This window comes from Lissotriton helveticus, chromosome 4_1, assembly GCF_964261635.1.
Source record: "Lissotriton helveticus chromosome 4_1, aLisHel1.1, whole genome shotgun sequence".
Lineage (NCBI taxonomy): Eukaryota > Metazoa > Chordata > Amphibia > Caudata > Salamandridae > Lissotriton > Lissotriton helveticus.
In genome coordinates, this window is record NC_136063.1 from 1,565,237,208 (window position 1) to 1,565,254,025 (window position 16,818).

At 45.4% G+C, this 16,818-nt stretch overlaps 1 protein-coding gene across 1 annotated transcript in view; it reads right to left on the minus strand.

The window, feature by feature from the left end:
- The window catches only part of PKD1L1 (polycystin 1 like 1, transient receptor potential channel interacting), a 1,793,388-nt gene that overhangs the window by 809,235 nt on the left and 967,335 nt on the right, over positions 1-16,818 (minus strand). Inside the window, exon 34 of the mRNA XM_078688182.1 lies at positions 4,009-4,218. Coding sequence (XP_078544308.1) covers positions 4,009-4,218 — 210 coding nt within the window. The remainder of the gene's footprint in view (positions 1-4,008; positions 4,219-16,818) is intronic.

Consider the following 16,818-nt stretch of genomic DNA (forward strand, 5'->3'; position numbering starts at 1 on the left):
ATAAACCTTTTGCCAGGTCTAATCCCTTCTTTTTAATACACATAAGTCAGCCCTATGGTAGGCCCTAAACAGTCCAGATGGCAGTGTGCAGTGTAGTAAAAAAGTTGGACATGTGCCTTTAAGTTTTACACATCCTGGTAATGAAAGTCTTCATTTTGAATTTGACTACTGCAAGGCCTACGTCTCTCATAGGATTACATTGTATCACCTTATTAGATTTAATAAGTGATCACTTATGATTGAGAGAAGGTAGGAAAGTCATGTTTGCTGTCTGAGGAATTGTAATTTAAAACCCTTTTTAATGGTCAAGTTGGATTTTAAGTCACAATTCTGAAAAAAACACTTTTAGAAAGTTGGAATTTTCTTATCATAACCATTTGATGCCTGCAGCCTGTTCTAGGGTCACATGAGCAGGTGAAGTTGGCCTATGTGTATTGCTTCCAGACAGTATCACAATAGAGGGTCTGGTGTTGTCAGGATGGGCCATCTCTGGCAGTATGAGGGGATGAGGCAGTCAAAACCATAATTGCATTTCAAAGGTAATGGCTCAGTTCACACATAAATTACTTCAAACTAGCGTATTGTGACCGCAGACAGATTGGGACTAGGGCAAGGAGGCAGGAAATTCCAGACACTTCAGTAAGAGGGAAAATATAGAAGCTTCTACCATGTCAAAGTGAGCATCAGGTATGAATATTGGACCCTCAGACCCAACTCTTCAGATCACGTCTGGACCTGTAGAAGACTAATAAGAAGGACTGCTCTGCTGCTCTACACCTCTGCTGAAAGGACTGCCCAGCTGCTCTGCTTCCTGCCTGCATGAGGGACTGCTCTGCTGCCCTGTTACCTGATGAAGAAGGAATGGGCCTGCACCTTGAAACCAGGACCACCAGAGTGACTCCAAGGGCTACTTTGCTGGCCTCCTGTTCTGTGCTACAGGAGCAAAAGAAGCTTCAATACCTTTGAACGCCGCACCTGGGTTCTTACTTGCTGTGAGTCCTAACCCCCAAGTAGGTCCTGGACACTTTGGAGTGGGGCTAAATGTTCTCTGCCAGCCCAGCTGTGATCACCATCAGAACCAAGGCAGTTTGACGCAACCCGATGGGGACATCGCAGCCCTCGCAGCACCTCTTTAAAACCAATGCAATACAATGCGGGCCATGCTGCCCTTTCAGCTCCTCATCTTAACTAATGCAGAACAACTCGACACAGTACCCCCACTGCTCATCACACCTGACATGGCACAACGCCCGCATCAAAGACAAATTACAATTCTCAGTGGGCCTAACTTGGTCTCTGCACCCAACCCATTCTCCCTCGTGGTCGGCCTAAACCTCTGACTTTATCCTGGTCTGGTGCGACCAGGTAACCACGTTCGACACTTTGTGCTTTTAAGCACTATTTTAACCTAAACCTATGAAATTTCATATCTCTAGTTCTATTAATTAGATTTGTCCCTTTGGTGGCATAATTTATACAATTTTACTTTATTTTTCTAAAATAGGGGGGGGGGGGAGGTTCCTGTATTGTAGTTTCATGTTATTACTGTTTAAAGTGTGCATAGATATTTTTCTCATTGCCTCCAAGTTAAGCCTGACCTTTTTTGTGCCAAGCTACTACAGGGTTGGGCACAGCTTAATTAAGTGACTTTTTGTGGTTCTCCCTGAAAAGATTTGCAGTTGTTGCTTGAGTTGGATTTTACAGCCCCTCAACCAACAACCCAATTACTCACATTATGTATAAACCTTTCTCGGCTGCCAGTGACCACGGTCAATGATGTTTACTGAGCAGTGGATGATAAGGCCACTACCCAAGTCTACCAGCAGAATTAAACTAAACTGATCACACATCCCTACTGAGACATCTGATGTAAACATAGAACCTCCTGGGTACTATGCTCTCACAGCTTTGCTATTTTTGGATGCCTCATATGTACACTGTCCTATCACCCCTTCCTTGTCTTAGTAAGTTTTTGGAGTCTCAAAACCACTGTAATACAGCCCTCTTGTGCCATACATAATCTCCTTTAGTCTCCAATTGAACTCTTAAGCAGCTGAGATCTATACCTACTTTGAGTCTGGGTTCATATTGCAACATTTACAAATATTGTCACAATCGTAGGGAAAAACGTTGGGGCCCCCAGTAGAATGTGATGAGGGGCCCCTGTGTCTCCCATATCTCACATATATTCAATGGCTTCAGAGTTAATGGGGACCCCTTAAGGCTTGGAGTCGCTTGATGTGTTGACGCACACTCTAGTGTAAACCGTTAAGCTGTTTAGTTTTATACAGAAAGAGCTGTTCTTGCACTATGTTTATGGAATTCACTCCCTATAACGTTTTGATTGATGACTAATTGATAATCACTTATTTTCTGCACAGCCATAAACACCTGAGTGTTTCCAAATCAACTCTATTGGCCAGACGTCTCCAGCTGCATATAGATTTGTGCATTACTTCTAAAAAGAATAGAAGGAGCACCAGTTGTCAACAAGATATTCTGACATAAAAGGAGTCACATCTAGAGAGTAGAAAGTGGTGGGCGCAGTGCTCTGTCAGGCCTTGGGGCAAGTGTGGCAACCTTGGGACCTGGTGGAAAAAAAGCTCCTCTCCCTGGGTCCTGCATGGCAATCATTCAAAGGGTTTTAAGCAAGGCTGCATGGCTGACAGAAAGGTAAAGAATACTGTCCCTCTCCACCCAAGACTACTCGTAGCTCACAGCATGCATCTCAAAGAATACATCGGGTACAAGACTGCCTGAGAGCCTTGATGTGGGATAGTGAGAAAAAATGATTATACTTTGTTTTACATTCCCATGTTGACTCTAGAGAAAGCTGATCAATGGCATAGCCCTGTCAGGCCACTCGTACTAAGGGTCTAGGAGATCCATATATATTTATAGCCCCAGGGGGTTCTTTATTCCCTAAAGATCAGAGCTCCTAAAAATGTCACCATTAAACGTCCCGAATACCTGTAAATCCAATTGTATGTTGTTAGTTATAAATTTGTGAATGTTCTCATAGTGTGTTTTTTGTGAGGAGTTGAACAATCTTAGTATAACATACGCTACAAGTCGTAAGTGGTGCATGTTTAGAGCCCATATACTGCAACTATAATTTAAAAAAATGTATGTCGCTTACTACACCTGAAGAAGCGTTGAAGCGTTTTCTGCCCGGCAGCATGCATCTCTGGAGCCCAAAGTTAGTGGTTCAGTAGTTGTTGATTGTTGGGTTTTGTCTAATGCTCTCAAGGAGACTATTCCAAGACCTGGCTTTTTGCATTCAGCGCCTGGACACAGTCATGGTTGAAAAGCCGCGCTCTACAAGTACTGATTGATTGATGCCATGCATTTACTATAAGGACTTTATGGTGGATTACATTGGTAGGAGTTAGGTATGATCATTAGTGAGGTTTACGTGAGTTCATGCAGACGGTAGGTGGGATCAGTCAGTGAGCTACAGGAGATTGGCCATTGCTAGGTTGTATGATTTTCGTAGGACGCAGGTTGTGGTGTTTGAGATGAGATGTGGAAAATAATTGCAGAGATATAAATATATAAAAGCTCCAAATCTCCCGATCCCGGAAGAAGTTACGGCACTCCAGCGGGTCCTGTGCAAAACTTCATTCGACAGCAAAGGACACAAACGTTTCGGCGTGAAGCCTTCTTCAGTGAAGAAGGCTTCACGCTGAAACGTTTGTATCCTTTGCTGTCGAATAAAGTTATGCAAAGGATCGGGATTGGGAGATTTGGAGCTTTGATACTGGCGGTTGTCCACTACCGCTGCCTGCACCTGCTCATTACTGCTCCGTTGGACAGTGGTAACAGAGCGTGTATATAAATACAACAATATACAGAATATAGGCAGAGTGAGTACAAATACGATTTAGAGATTTATTTTCTTTGCCATCTACATATATTAGTAACCATTTTGAGACTGTAGCTTTGCACATATCCTGCGAAGAAAGTCCAGAAAAAAATAGGCAAGCTATTGAGCAAAACAAGACTTACCAGCAAGAGTTCAGTGGAGCATTTTATCCCCTCCGACATTAGAGAGGCAGCCTTTTCTGAATGATTGTCTGAAACTTCCATGGCGTTCGAAATCACATCGATGAGCATTGACATCACATGTTTATCCAATGCAATCTTGCCGGGCGTCATATAGAGTTTAGCCAGTTCTTTAATGCGACCCATCACAAGAATTGCGCTCTGGAAAGATATCTTTGAAGAGGGGATAAAAACGCCCAACAAAGAAGTTAATTTGCAAAACGTGCACACTGCTGTAAGAATACGAAACTACATGCAGACATCTATCTGTTCGTAAGCGCAGTTAAATCAGTTTCAACACATTTTAAGTCAAAGCTCTAAGAGTAGGCACTGCTGTTTATCTGCAGAGTACGATTTAACAAGCACTATATCAAACAGTGTTTATATTGCCACTTGATTGCTAAGAAATAATAACACTATTGAAAGTCATCCTATGTTCTTTTTATTAGAACTTAATTGTGAGGCTCATACACTTGTTTAGCTCAAACTAAACCAGTTAAGTAGTCTGAAGTGCATTTGGTATGAAGGTAGGTCCATGCAGAACAGCTCATGGGAAGCATCTTGATTGAGTTCACCTGTGGATTTGATCGGGACCTTTCCTGGACCTCCAAATCTTAATCCGGTGCCACATGGAAACTGATGATTTCTAAATGAATTGCTAACTTCTGAGCTGAAGATAGTGTGGGAGCAGAACCCCAAAATCTTAGAGAACCCTAAATATTAATTTTAGCTATTCTGTTCTGACATCCTAGATATAGCATTAAAGAATACCCCAATCAACATCAATAGTTTAACAGAGCTATAAAAAAGTAATTGAAACCACTCAATAGCTTAAATTTGGTTCTGGGCAAAGTTACAATAATTTAATACGAATTCCCATTAAGTGATACAGAGAAATGTAAAACATGACATGACGGCTCAATTATTGCAAGTTCCCATGAACGGCGAAATAATCATTAAGACACCATCACTCGGGGGTATGGTTATGGTGCCGGGCAAAATGGCCACCGGAATTGGAAGCTCCGCTCAGCCGGACGCCGCTGCAATCATTTAGGTGTGTTTCCTTGCACCTCTGCCACACGGTCCTTAATGCCATCAACGGTGGAACACCTAAAGAACATGGTGAGCAGTTGTTCGTTTTGAAGCGCATTCCACTTCTCATCAAATTTCGCAGATTTTCAGCGTGCCTCAGAGCGGCCGCCATTTTGTCCTCGTAATCTCTCTCCTCACAACACTTGCTGAACATGCATTCTCATTTTGCCCGCTAAGCTTTGATGTTATTTTGAAACCTGCAAGAGCGTAACATAAACTGCCTGTGTGTTTTTTATGCTCCTGCAATACCTTTTTTCACCATCTTAATGGAGCTCTCACTTTGATATATTTTCTGTGGTGATTTGTTTAATGAGGGATCTGCACCACCTCTAGTAACTGCGTTCCTCCTCTCCTTAATTTACACTTTTGGACCATTTTTCTGGGGAATTTGCTTCTTTGTAGGAGTCATTTCCTCATCATTTGCTTGTTGCTGCATACCCCTATTTTTTGTGGTCTCAGACATTTTTCTTATTTCTACGTTCTCCAACTTCTGAAGGAACAGTACTCACACAGTCGCTTTTTCTCCTCTATTAGAAAGAGCATTTTTTACTGGATTGACGCTTGTAGATGGGCAGAATACGCAAACCTCAATTTGTCTTTGTCCCTAAAGCTTCCTCAACAGCGATACCTACACCTCCTGCATCATCTACACTTGCTACTTCACCATCCACTACAGACATGGCTGGAGTGAGTTCTGCTCATAATCAATCATCGCAATCAACTACGCATAAATCTTCCCCGCCTACCTCAACACCTAAAAGACTGAATCAAGTCCCTCCATCTCCAGATAGGCCATCTCCTACCATCTCCTTGGAGCTGTTATTGGATGAAATCTGTGCCTTACACCCGTCTTCAATGGATGGTAGGATCTCTACAGTAGAGCAACAACTTTCGGCTGTTCAAGGTGACTCTCAAAGACTTTCCTCTCTGGAGAAAGAGGTTAGTAAACTCCAGCAACACACTGAAGATTTGGAAAATCGCAACAGGAGGAATAACCTACAAATTTATGGACTACCTGAAGCTTTGGAGGGGGAAGATGCTGTCGCTTTTTTCATTTCTTTCCTACCGAAGCTACTGAATATGCCTACTTCAATGTCTCTCAATATCCAGAGGGCCCAAAGACTCGGCCCTCGATCTTCGCTTTCTCCATCCTCGGTCAGACCCCGGGGAGTTATCTTCTTTTTAAAATTTACTGATCTACTCTCAGTCCTTTCTGCAGCCAGAGCCAAACGACAACTTTCTTGGCTTGGTCAGAGAGTCTTTCTATCTCAAGATGTCTCCAATGCTACAGCAACAAGGTGCAAAGAGTTCCTTAGCCTTCAACCACCTCTTCGCTCATTGGGAGCCCGCTACGGCCTCTTTCATCCCTGCATTTTCAAAGTGACATTCCAAAATTGTACTCTATCCTTTGAAGACCCTGCGGAACTTAGGAAGTTCATACACTCTCACACTTCACCAAGATAGACACTGCTGGTCCTCCTAACGGTTGATATGTTATATTCATCATTGTATTCTGCTCACAGTTGACATACTGTTACTGTATGATTTGAATAGGTTTATCTCTACTCCTGTTTTTATCCTCCCTACCTTTTTTGTATTTATTAATAAGGAACATTTATATGTATTATATGTACTATTTCTCCAACCTAATCTAGTTACTATCAGCATTTATCACGATTAATTTTTATGTTCTATAATACATATTTGTTTTTGTGTCTTTATTCGGTCAAATGTGTATCTTCTAGTTTTTTCTTCTCTTTCTCTAAGTTTTCTTAATTCCTTCCTATATTTCACAGGTTCAGTCTGTCTCTTATTTTCAAATTAATTTGGTCCGTCTACATATTTCTATTTGTTCTGGCGCTGTCCGGACTTCCTGGTTCGGATGTTTCATCTTCCGTTCGGCGCTATTGCCCCAGTCTTATCTCGTCCTTATCCCCCTCAGGTATGTTTTCTCAGTCGTCCTTTTTGGATATGTACTGTCTTTCCTCATATTTTCCTCTTCCTTCTGTCTTTCCCTCCTCCTTTCCATTTCTCCTTTTTGCCCTTTTTTCATTGGTATCTTCTTTCATTCTCCTATCACTGCATATTTCGTTCTGTGTAAATTGTAATGTTTCTGTATTCAGAGTTATCTCCCGGAATGTGAAAGGTTTTATTAATCCAATCAAAAGACAGAGAATCCTTTCCCATCTCACCTCTTATAACCCTGATCTGGTTTTCCTACAAGAGACTCATCTCACAGAAATTGAGATGTTAAAAATAAAAAGAAGCTGGGTGGGTACAGTTTTATTTCTCCTTCTGCTAATAAAAAAAAATGGTGTTGTGGTGTTGTAATCTTATGTCATGAGAAATTGAAATGTAAAGTGTTATCACAAGAAATTGACACAGAAGGTAGATGAACACTAGCTAAATTGTTAATTAATTCTGTTTCTTTAACTGTTTTTAATAATTATAGTCCTACACACCCTGATTGTTCCTTCTGGCCTCTGATTACACAAAAAATGTATCCAATTTCAAGATGATCTGTTCATACTAGGAGGTGATTGCAATCAAGTTGTAGATCCATTCCTCGATCGTCAATTTCAGGCCTGCTTCGTCCCCATAAGACCAATAAACACTTTCTCAATACTATCTCTCAGGCACATCTCATTGACTCTTGGAGACTTTCCCACCCTGACACTCTGAATTTCTCTCCTCCTCATGCATCCCTTTCTCGCCTAGACTATATTTTTCTATCTCAATCTTTGTCACAAAATCTGCTATCTTCCTCTATTGAACCTATAGTTATCTCTGATCATGCCCTAATTGTAGCAGACCTTGATTTGCTCCCTCCTCATCCCAAATCCTCCTGATGGCGTTTTAATAATTCTCTTCTCTCAGACCCCCTTTTCTCTTCCTCCTTTCGTTCCTTTCTTAATGAATACTTTGAACTTAACTGTTACCCCAATTCCGCCCCATATCATTTGGGACTATTTTAAGGCTACTGCGAGAAGGCTTTATTATAGACTTTGTCTAAAAAAAAGAAACCTTTTCTTCAGCAACGGAAAGCTATTTTAGTGCATACTAAGCTCCTAGAACATGAATTTCATACCTCTACAAAAGATTTAATCTCTCCAGATTTAATTCGAGCTAAACTCGCTTTTAATAAACAATAAACTGACAATGCATCCTCTGTGCTCCTTCGTAGTAGTGCCCGCTACTATGGTGGTCGTAATAAAGCTAGGAAACTCTTGGCAAATTATCTCAAAACACACAAAGATCGCACCCTCATAGACTCTATTTATTCCTCTAATTATTCCCTTTTGCATAAAGATCAAGAAATACTTAATGAATTTAATCTTTTTTATCAAAATCTTTATACTCCAGAGTCCCCTCCTTCCTCTTCTCTCAATAAGGCCTATGATGTAATCAATAAGAAGCTGGAACTTCCATATAGATTAAGCAAGTTACTTTATTTAAGTTAAGATGTTAGATAATAAGATAAAGCGATAACCCCATCAGGAGCAGCTGTCCTGCTGCTCAGCTCTCACCCAACTGACATTCACAAACCTCTAACGTTCCATTCATCCAACATTCCACATCACATGCATTCTAGCTGAGCAGCAGGAAAACATAAGATACAACAGCCTACCTTGATAAACTCCCTCCTCTCTCGAATTCCCACCTTAATCTTTTTGATCTTGAAACTGATCTATCCCTTAATGAACTCTTCACTGCCTTAAATACACTCACTAAAGGGACAACTCCCGGCCCAGATGGTTTTCCTGTTGAATTTTATTTACCTTTTTCTGAATTTCTACTCCCGAAACTTTTAACACTTTTCCATTCATTTTACTTAGCTGGTAAGACAGATGGCACCTTTCAAGAAGCCACAATGTGTCGCATTCATAAAGAAGGTCGAGACCCTAAATTTTGCAAGAATTATCACCAGATATCCTTGGTTAATGTTGATTTTAAATTATTTGCCAAATCACTTGCTTTACGTTTAGATCCCCTCATGCCTCATCTCATCGGTAAGGAGCAATGCGGTTTTGTCAAGGGTAGACATACCTCTGACAATTCCAGTCTTTTCCTTAATGTTTTAAATAAAATTCCTTCTATTTCCACTTCTCTGGCGGCTATCTCTGTTGATGTGGAGAAAGCTTTTGATAGAGTAGACTGGTAATTCCTATTTGCCTCACTGCCATGGCACGGTTTTGGTCCTAAACGTATCTCCCTTATCTCGGTATTAGTCAATGGTCAAGTCTGATCTTATTTTTCTCTCCAACGAGGCGTTCGTCAAGGAAGCCCATTATCCCTTCTTCTTTTCGTCCTAGCTCTTGAATCATTTCTGTCCTCTATTCGTAATAATGACTCCATTTCCGGTATTCCTTATGGTGAACAGCAGTTGAAACTTTCTGCGTATTCAGATGATATTCTTTTATTTATTTCTGCTCCTGAATCCTCTATTCCCCTTTTATTACTTGAATTGGACTCCTTTTCACAAGTCTCTGGCAACGAAATTAATTCAGATAAAACAGAAATTCTCCCCCTAACACAATGTCGTCTTCCCCATTCCTTTTCCTTCACTGGGTTCACTGGGAACAGTTCAAAAATTAAATATCTAGGTATATGGTTGTCCAACCATTGATTTTTCAGTTAAACTAAATGTCTGCAATTTTGTCCCGAATTGAGAAATTGCTCTTGTTGGACCTGGCCCTTTTGGCAGGTTCACCCCGAGACTTTTTGCTTTTTCCTAGCCTGTTTCTGGAACCTGGTGTTGGTGATTTTAGGTCTTTGTGCACTTTTTCACTGTGGTACAGTGTAAAGTGTGTGTGCTCTCTATGTATGTGTGGTGAGTGACCTGCCCTCCCATAAGAATGAATGGGGAATATGTATGCCTATGGTAGTTCCTGATGTGTGGGGAGTGCAGGGTCGAGTTTGGTATGTGAGAACTCGTGAGACTGAATGCTGCGCAATGGTATATGCGGCATGATTGTGTCTAATCTAGAAGTGCCACTTTTAGAAGTTGGCATATTTGTGTAATTTGTGCCTGGCGTGTGATTGGCTGGTGAGCCTGGCCCAGGAGTGCCTGGGCCTGCTTGTGGATTGACTGTCTGGTTTGAGGGTGGCAGGGGCTGGGGAGCCCCAGGAGGTTGTCTGAGTCAGCCCGTGGATGAAAGGCTGCATCTGGTGCCAGGGAAGTGGGAGGAGATGGCACCTAGGAGTGAATAGGGCTGTGCCTGCCTGCCACAATGCTGGCTCCACCTCCTGCTGGGCGACTGTCACCTATGCCCCTCACCCTGAAAGAAGTTCCCTATAACCAGTTCTAGCTGGTTCTCACACTGCCTGCACCCTGCTAGACAAAGGAATTTACAGTATAAAAAGGGGCTGTGTCCCCTTACAATTTGTTCTTGTTTTTGGACTTGAATCTGCCAGGGGCGTGCTGCTGCCTGGGCCCAGGGGAATCCCTGGGCCTTGCCCAGCCCCTGGACTCCTGAAGGACTTTGCTTTGCCCTGGGATCCTGTGGACCTTCTTCCTATCCCCTGGAGGACTTTGCTGGCCATTAGCGCTTGGGAGCGCTTTATCCTGCCCTTTAGCGCTGGGAACGCTTTATTTGCTTTGCAGGTGCGCACCCTGCTTATGGTTGGCCTAGCGAGTGCCCACCTCGCTGATTTGTGATTATTTTATCCCCTGGCAGGTGCCCACCCTGCCAGGGGCCTGGCCGCTATTTTTATATTTTTAATTTAACTCGAGGGAGCCCACCCCTCGGTTAATTATTCCCCAGCCTCTGAGCGCCTGAAACGGGCCGCCGCGCTGCCTGCGGCGACCCGGAAGTACTGGACTGGCCGGCCAATTGCAGGGCCGCCCGGCCGGAAGGCCCGTCCCGCAGTCTGGAGAGAGAGAGGAAGATGGCGGCGGCCGCTGCGGGGCTCCCATGACCGAGAGGGAGCCCCGAGAGAAGAGAATGAGGCTGGAGCCACGAGGGCTCCACCTTCCGAAGTCCCGGTCCCGAGATGGGGGACCGGGTGAAGCGTGGTGCGAACCTCCGCCCCGGAGAAGCGGCTGGTGAGTGGCGCTGCCGGGGAGGAAGGCGGGGGAGGAGAGAGCACCAAGAGGAGCCCAGGAGAGTCCCGGTGAGTGCGGGGATCACGCCCGCATTAGTTCTTGAGCGGCCCCCGCCTGATAGGGGGCCGCTCCAACGAAGGGGCCACATTTGGATCTTGGGAGCCTGCGAGGCTCCGGGGGCATTTGGTGACTTTGAGTCCCACCCAGGGGGGACTCCAACAACGGGGCATATTTCCTCTCGAGCCGCGAAGGCTCCAACGTGCCCTATTTTTGTTAAAAGGCCTCAGTGGGGGTCCAGAAGGCTCATGAGTGTTTTAGGAGCCTGAGTGCTCCGACGGGCATTCCTTTTGTTCATGAGTCCCCATGTTGAAATCTAGACTGTGGCATAAACATCATCGGCGCCATCTTGTCCCTTTCCAGACTCGTACGTGCGCGTAAGCAGCCGCCATATTGTTTGCCAGGGCCTCTCTGTCCACTACCGATAGCCAGCGCGTCTCCCCCTTCACTCCTCGGCCTCGCAAGCATCACCCGCGCTCTGACAGCCCCCGATCTCTCCTGCCTGGACCATAAAAAAAACACCTCCAGCGCGACCCTGCCTCAGAGCCAAGTCCCGCACGGAACCCTCGCACTCCTTTCCTCTCTTTCACACGTGCGGGCCTTTGATGACCTCTTCCTCCTCGTCCATTGTCCGAACCATTCCCAGACCACCCCCTGGCCTTGCAGCTGTAGTTTATTGCCCCTACAGTAGGAACTCACCCCGCATCAAAGGAGCGGGGATTGATCAATACCTTCGCACCCCTAGATCAGACTGATCGCCCACTTTTCCCATTCCCAGCGAAACGTCCAGCTGCGCGATAGCCATCACATGCTGAGATCGGGGTGGGAACTCTACTGTAGATGTGTGTGGGAACGGACATGAAACGGGGATTCTGAGGAGGTCTTCCTTTACTTCAAAGACACATTATTGATGCAATGTGCGTAATAAAGTAATAAACTTGTGTATAAGAGGCCAGGCCTCAGAGATGCCGAGGGAGCACCTCGAGAAGATACCCTGTTGTCTGATTTGACGTGTTCTGCTCCGTCGGAATAAACTCCTGTTTCCTGCCTTCCAGTCTCCAGCGCCTGCCTCTTTATTTGGTAAACCTTGAGTTGGGTGAGAGGCGGCTAACGCCGGGCAAACCTTGAAAAGGGGTAATCGACCTGATCTGCCTGACCCCTTTTTCTTACAATTGGCGTCCCAAACGTGGGGCCCATCAGCGACACGTGGATCCAGTGGGAGAGGTCCCAACGACAAAGTGAACGACTGCAACGATCGGGAAGAGCTCCTGCCCGATAGACCCTCATCTGGCAGCCGATCATCCGAACTTCACCGGTTCCGAGCAGGCCTCTCTCGAGTGATCTACGGTCCTGACTGGGAACCATCAGGAGTGCCACAGCAATTACGGAGAGAAGAGGACGATCGGGCGCTGGAAGCGGAAGACGAGAAACCGTCCATGCGGTCCGGGTAAGGTCGTGTAACGCGACGAATTGCGAATTGATTGTTTGATTGTTTGAAAATACTAGTATTACTCATTTGATTGTTTCTGAGAGATTCTCTATTTGCAAACAAGCACAGAGTCGCCATACTCTGTTTAGTCTTTGCAGATAGTGAAGGGTAGGTAACGCAGGCTTTTGCCCCTTTGTAACCCGTCGTGCCTATTTTTCTCTCCATTTGATTAATTGTTATCCAAGCATTTACTGCTTCGGAATTGGTTCTCTTTGGATCATTCTCTATTTACAAATAAGCACAGAGTCGCAATACTCTGTTTAGTCCTTGTGAATAGTGAAGGATAGGTAACGCAGGCTTTTGCCCCCGTTGTAATCCGTCGTGCCTATTTTTTTTCCCTCATTTGATTGATTGTTTGACCGAACCTTGATCGTTCGGAATTGGTTCTCTTTGGGTTATTCTCCATTCACAAATAAGCACAGAGTCGCCATACTCTGTTTAGTCTTTGCGGATAGTGAAGGATAGGTAGTGCAGACTTTTGTCCCCTTTGTAACCCGTCATGCCTATTTTTGCCCCGTTTGTTGGTAGTTGGTTCAGCCCGGACCGCTTATTAGAGGTGAACCATCCGGCTCCACTGGAGGGCACCCCTAATAAGGACATGTTCACTAAATATGGACTAGTCGCCGTGGCTTACAGTAAGCTGTGGCATAAATACACGAGAAAGGATCGGGAAAGTCAGTGGCCACTGATATGATCCTTTGATAACGATAAAATAAATGCACTAGGAACAGCCCTCTATAACAATAAGACAACACCCACAATGCTCGATAGCTTCGGCATGTGGCGCAAAGAAACAGAACAGCGGAAAAAGAGAAATTAAGTCAGATTAGAAAAGGAATTACGAAAAGCAGCTCACCTAGCCGCTAACAAATTGAAAGAAGATATAAAAGAAAGAGAGGATACCAAGCTAAAACAAGATTCCGAATCATCGGGCCAGTGTCCCGTTAGGACACCCCCTACGCTCTACCCTGAGCTACCTTCAAAACGGCGAACGAACGATGATTTGCTATTAGGTCCCCCGATCATCTACATGCCCCCTCCATATGCCCCGTCCCAACCCTTAGCGCAACACCCGCAACCCCCAACGACAGGCGAGAATAGTGCTAAAGCTTCGGTCCTCATGGCCTCTGCGCCGACCGAAACCCTTGTACTCAGCGCAGCGCGAGCAGCAACTTCTGATGATCCCGAAGCTGGGAGGAAAGACCCTGTTAGAGCGAATAGATTAAGTAAGGATGAACGAGCTGGAATCGATAAGATTGTAAAGACACTAGTAGTGCGAAAGGAAAGTGAAGATTATATAACGGATATGTACAATACATATGCTAATAGCCACAGACGACACTTTGTCGTACGTCTTTGTTACCACACCCTTAATGCTTACGAAGACCGGTACCAAGACAAAGGTCCTGAAAACCTAACAACACTGTACAGAAAAGTTGACATCGGAGATGAAGGTGAGTGTGACGTGACGGACCTCTTCACGCGCACGCTTGAAGTTTTCCGCCACCTCACTGAACTGAAACCGAGCACTACGACTCCTGTAGCGACTGAACCCCAAGTAGAAAAAATTGACACGATGATGCCCATAAAGGAGGCCGCCCCCTATTGGGTTCCCCCGAGAGGACAGGGAACACACGACGATATTAACCACCAAGATGCGAGAGGTAGGGTAGTTTACAACTGGGTTTACCAATCATGGGATCGGCAAGACATCCTGACTTTCCGAAAGTCCTTGCCTGATCTACGAAAGAACCCCACAGCCTTCTATACAGAATTAGCCACCGCTTTGGGTTCGACGATTATGACCCTCGCGGATATCGATTTGTTTTTCGGGTTATGTCTGCCAGCTGATGTGTGGAAGCAAATCCGGAAAGTCGACCACCTTGAGCTGTTCGGGCATACCTGGACACAACTCGGTGACATAGACAAGCAGCGAGAGCCCGGGCAGAAACCTTTGAAAGCCATTTTAGACCTCCCCGATAAGATTGTGCAGAAATTAAAAACCCTAGTCCCAGAAAGAAAGGTGGACTGGTCGATAGTAACGGCCTGTCGCCAGAAACCCCAGGAAGACGTATCAGAATACTTCTCCCGGTTTGAGACGGTGTTCTCCGATTACAGCGGCCAGGACATGACCACTGCGACCGGACATCACTTGTTTGTCCAGAACTATGTGAAAGGCCTGACACCAGAAGTCTCACAAAAACTACAGACTAGTGAGAGTAGTTGGGCAGCCTCCAAGCCCGCAGCTATCCTTCAGATGGCTCAATACTATGAACGACAAAAGAACGAGAACGATCTAGCGACTGAGAAAAAGAAGAAGGACTTGAAAGAGAGAGTGATGATTGCTCAGTTGCAAGGGGTGACTATAGGAAGGGAACAGTATAGAGGGAACTACCAGTCGAATGCTCCTAGAAATCCACCCCCTAGAGACCACACACCCGCACCCGGTGCTCCACGAACGAACCTCGATGAGAACCAGTGTGCGTTTTGCAAAGGATTTGGCCATTGGAAATCTCAATGTCCAGTTCTGCAAGAAGCACTCAGAAATAAGAACACAAGAGACGTAGCGGGTGGGCCAAGAAATAGAGGACAGGGGCGAGGGCACACTAACGACATCAACAATGACAAACCGAGCAGACCGAACACGTTTGACCGTCCCCGACAGAATCAGTGCCAACAGTCTGACTGCGACAATGCCCACGACTTTGCATAGGACTGCCAAGGGCAAGGGAGGGATCCAGTCGAGCTCTATGTTGACCAGCAAGGTCCTTATGTCACCGCTAAGGTCCTAGGTACGAAGTCTCCATTTCTGGTAGATACTGGTGCAACACGTAGTGCGTTGTCTAAACGATTGATTCCCAGGGCACCCTTGTCTGGCTCACATGTGACATCAATAGGTTTTGATGGAACGCCCTCCACTAATCCCTTGTCCACACCGATCTCCTTTAACTTGGACAATAACGCCACTGACACGACGTTTTTGCTCTCCTCAATCACACCCGACGCCATTATGGGACTTGACTTATTGAAACATTTTCGAGCTACTATTAGGTGTTCACAAGACGGAGTTCGAGTCATTCTGTACGACAACCCAACGCTGCTCGGGTCCTGTCGCGCACAACGCATGTTTTCTATCACTGACGCTGACCTGTCCTTACTCGACACCCTACCCCTGTACCTATGGGCAAAGACTGACTCGGACGTAGGACGCATGATGATAGACCCTGTACACATAACTGTTCGACAGGACGCAATGCTCCCAAAACTCCCACAGTATCGGATATCGCCCGAAGGCGAGAAGGCATTGGTAAAAATCATCCAGTCCCTGGTAGATGCAGGAGTGGTAGAAGAAGTAGTTAGCAATGTTTGCAACAGCCCTATCCTACCCATTATAAAGAAGCAGGGTGAGGGAGATGAAAAAGCCAACAAAGTGGTTGTACCCCAGTACCCTGTAGTCTCAGACATCACCACCATTCTGACCCTGATTCCTTCCACCGCCACCACCTTCACGGTGATCGATCTCAAGAACGCATTCTTCTCCATCCCCATCCACCCAGACAGCCGCTACCTTTTTGGCTTCACTTTAAAATCCCGCTCATATAGATTTTGCAGAGCACCCCAGGGCTACACTGAAAGTCCAAGCATCTACAGTCAGGCCCTCAAGAGACAGCTGGATGCAGTCCAGTTGCCGGATGGAGTGGTGTTGATACAGTACGTCGATGATATCCTTTTGGCAGCCGACACCACCCCACTTGCAGTCACAGCCACCATCCAACTCCTGCACTTCCTCGCGGAAAATGGCCACAAGGTCTCCAAGAAGAAGTTGCAGTTCTGCCAACCTCAAGTCACTTACCTAGGCCACCTCCTGTCCAGAGATGGGAGAAAACTCACACCCGATCGAATTCAGGCAATTCTAGAGACCCCTATCCCTAAAACCCAGAAGCAAGTCCGCTCTTTGGTAGGTCTCACCTCCTTCTGCCGACAATTGTTGCCAAATTTCAGCCTCATTGGGAAACCACTACTTTCCCTACTGGCTAAAGATGTTCCTTTCCCGCTCCCTTGGACCCCTGAATGCCAATCCTCCTTCAAG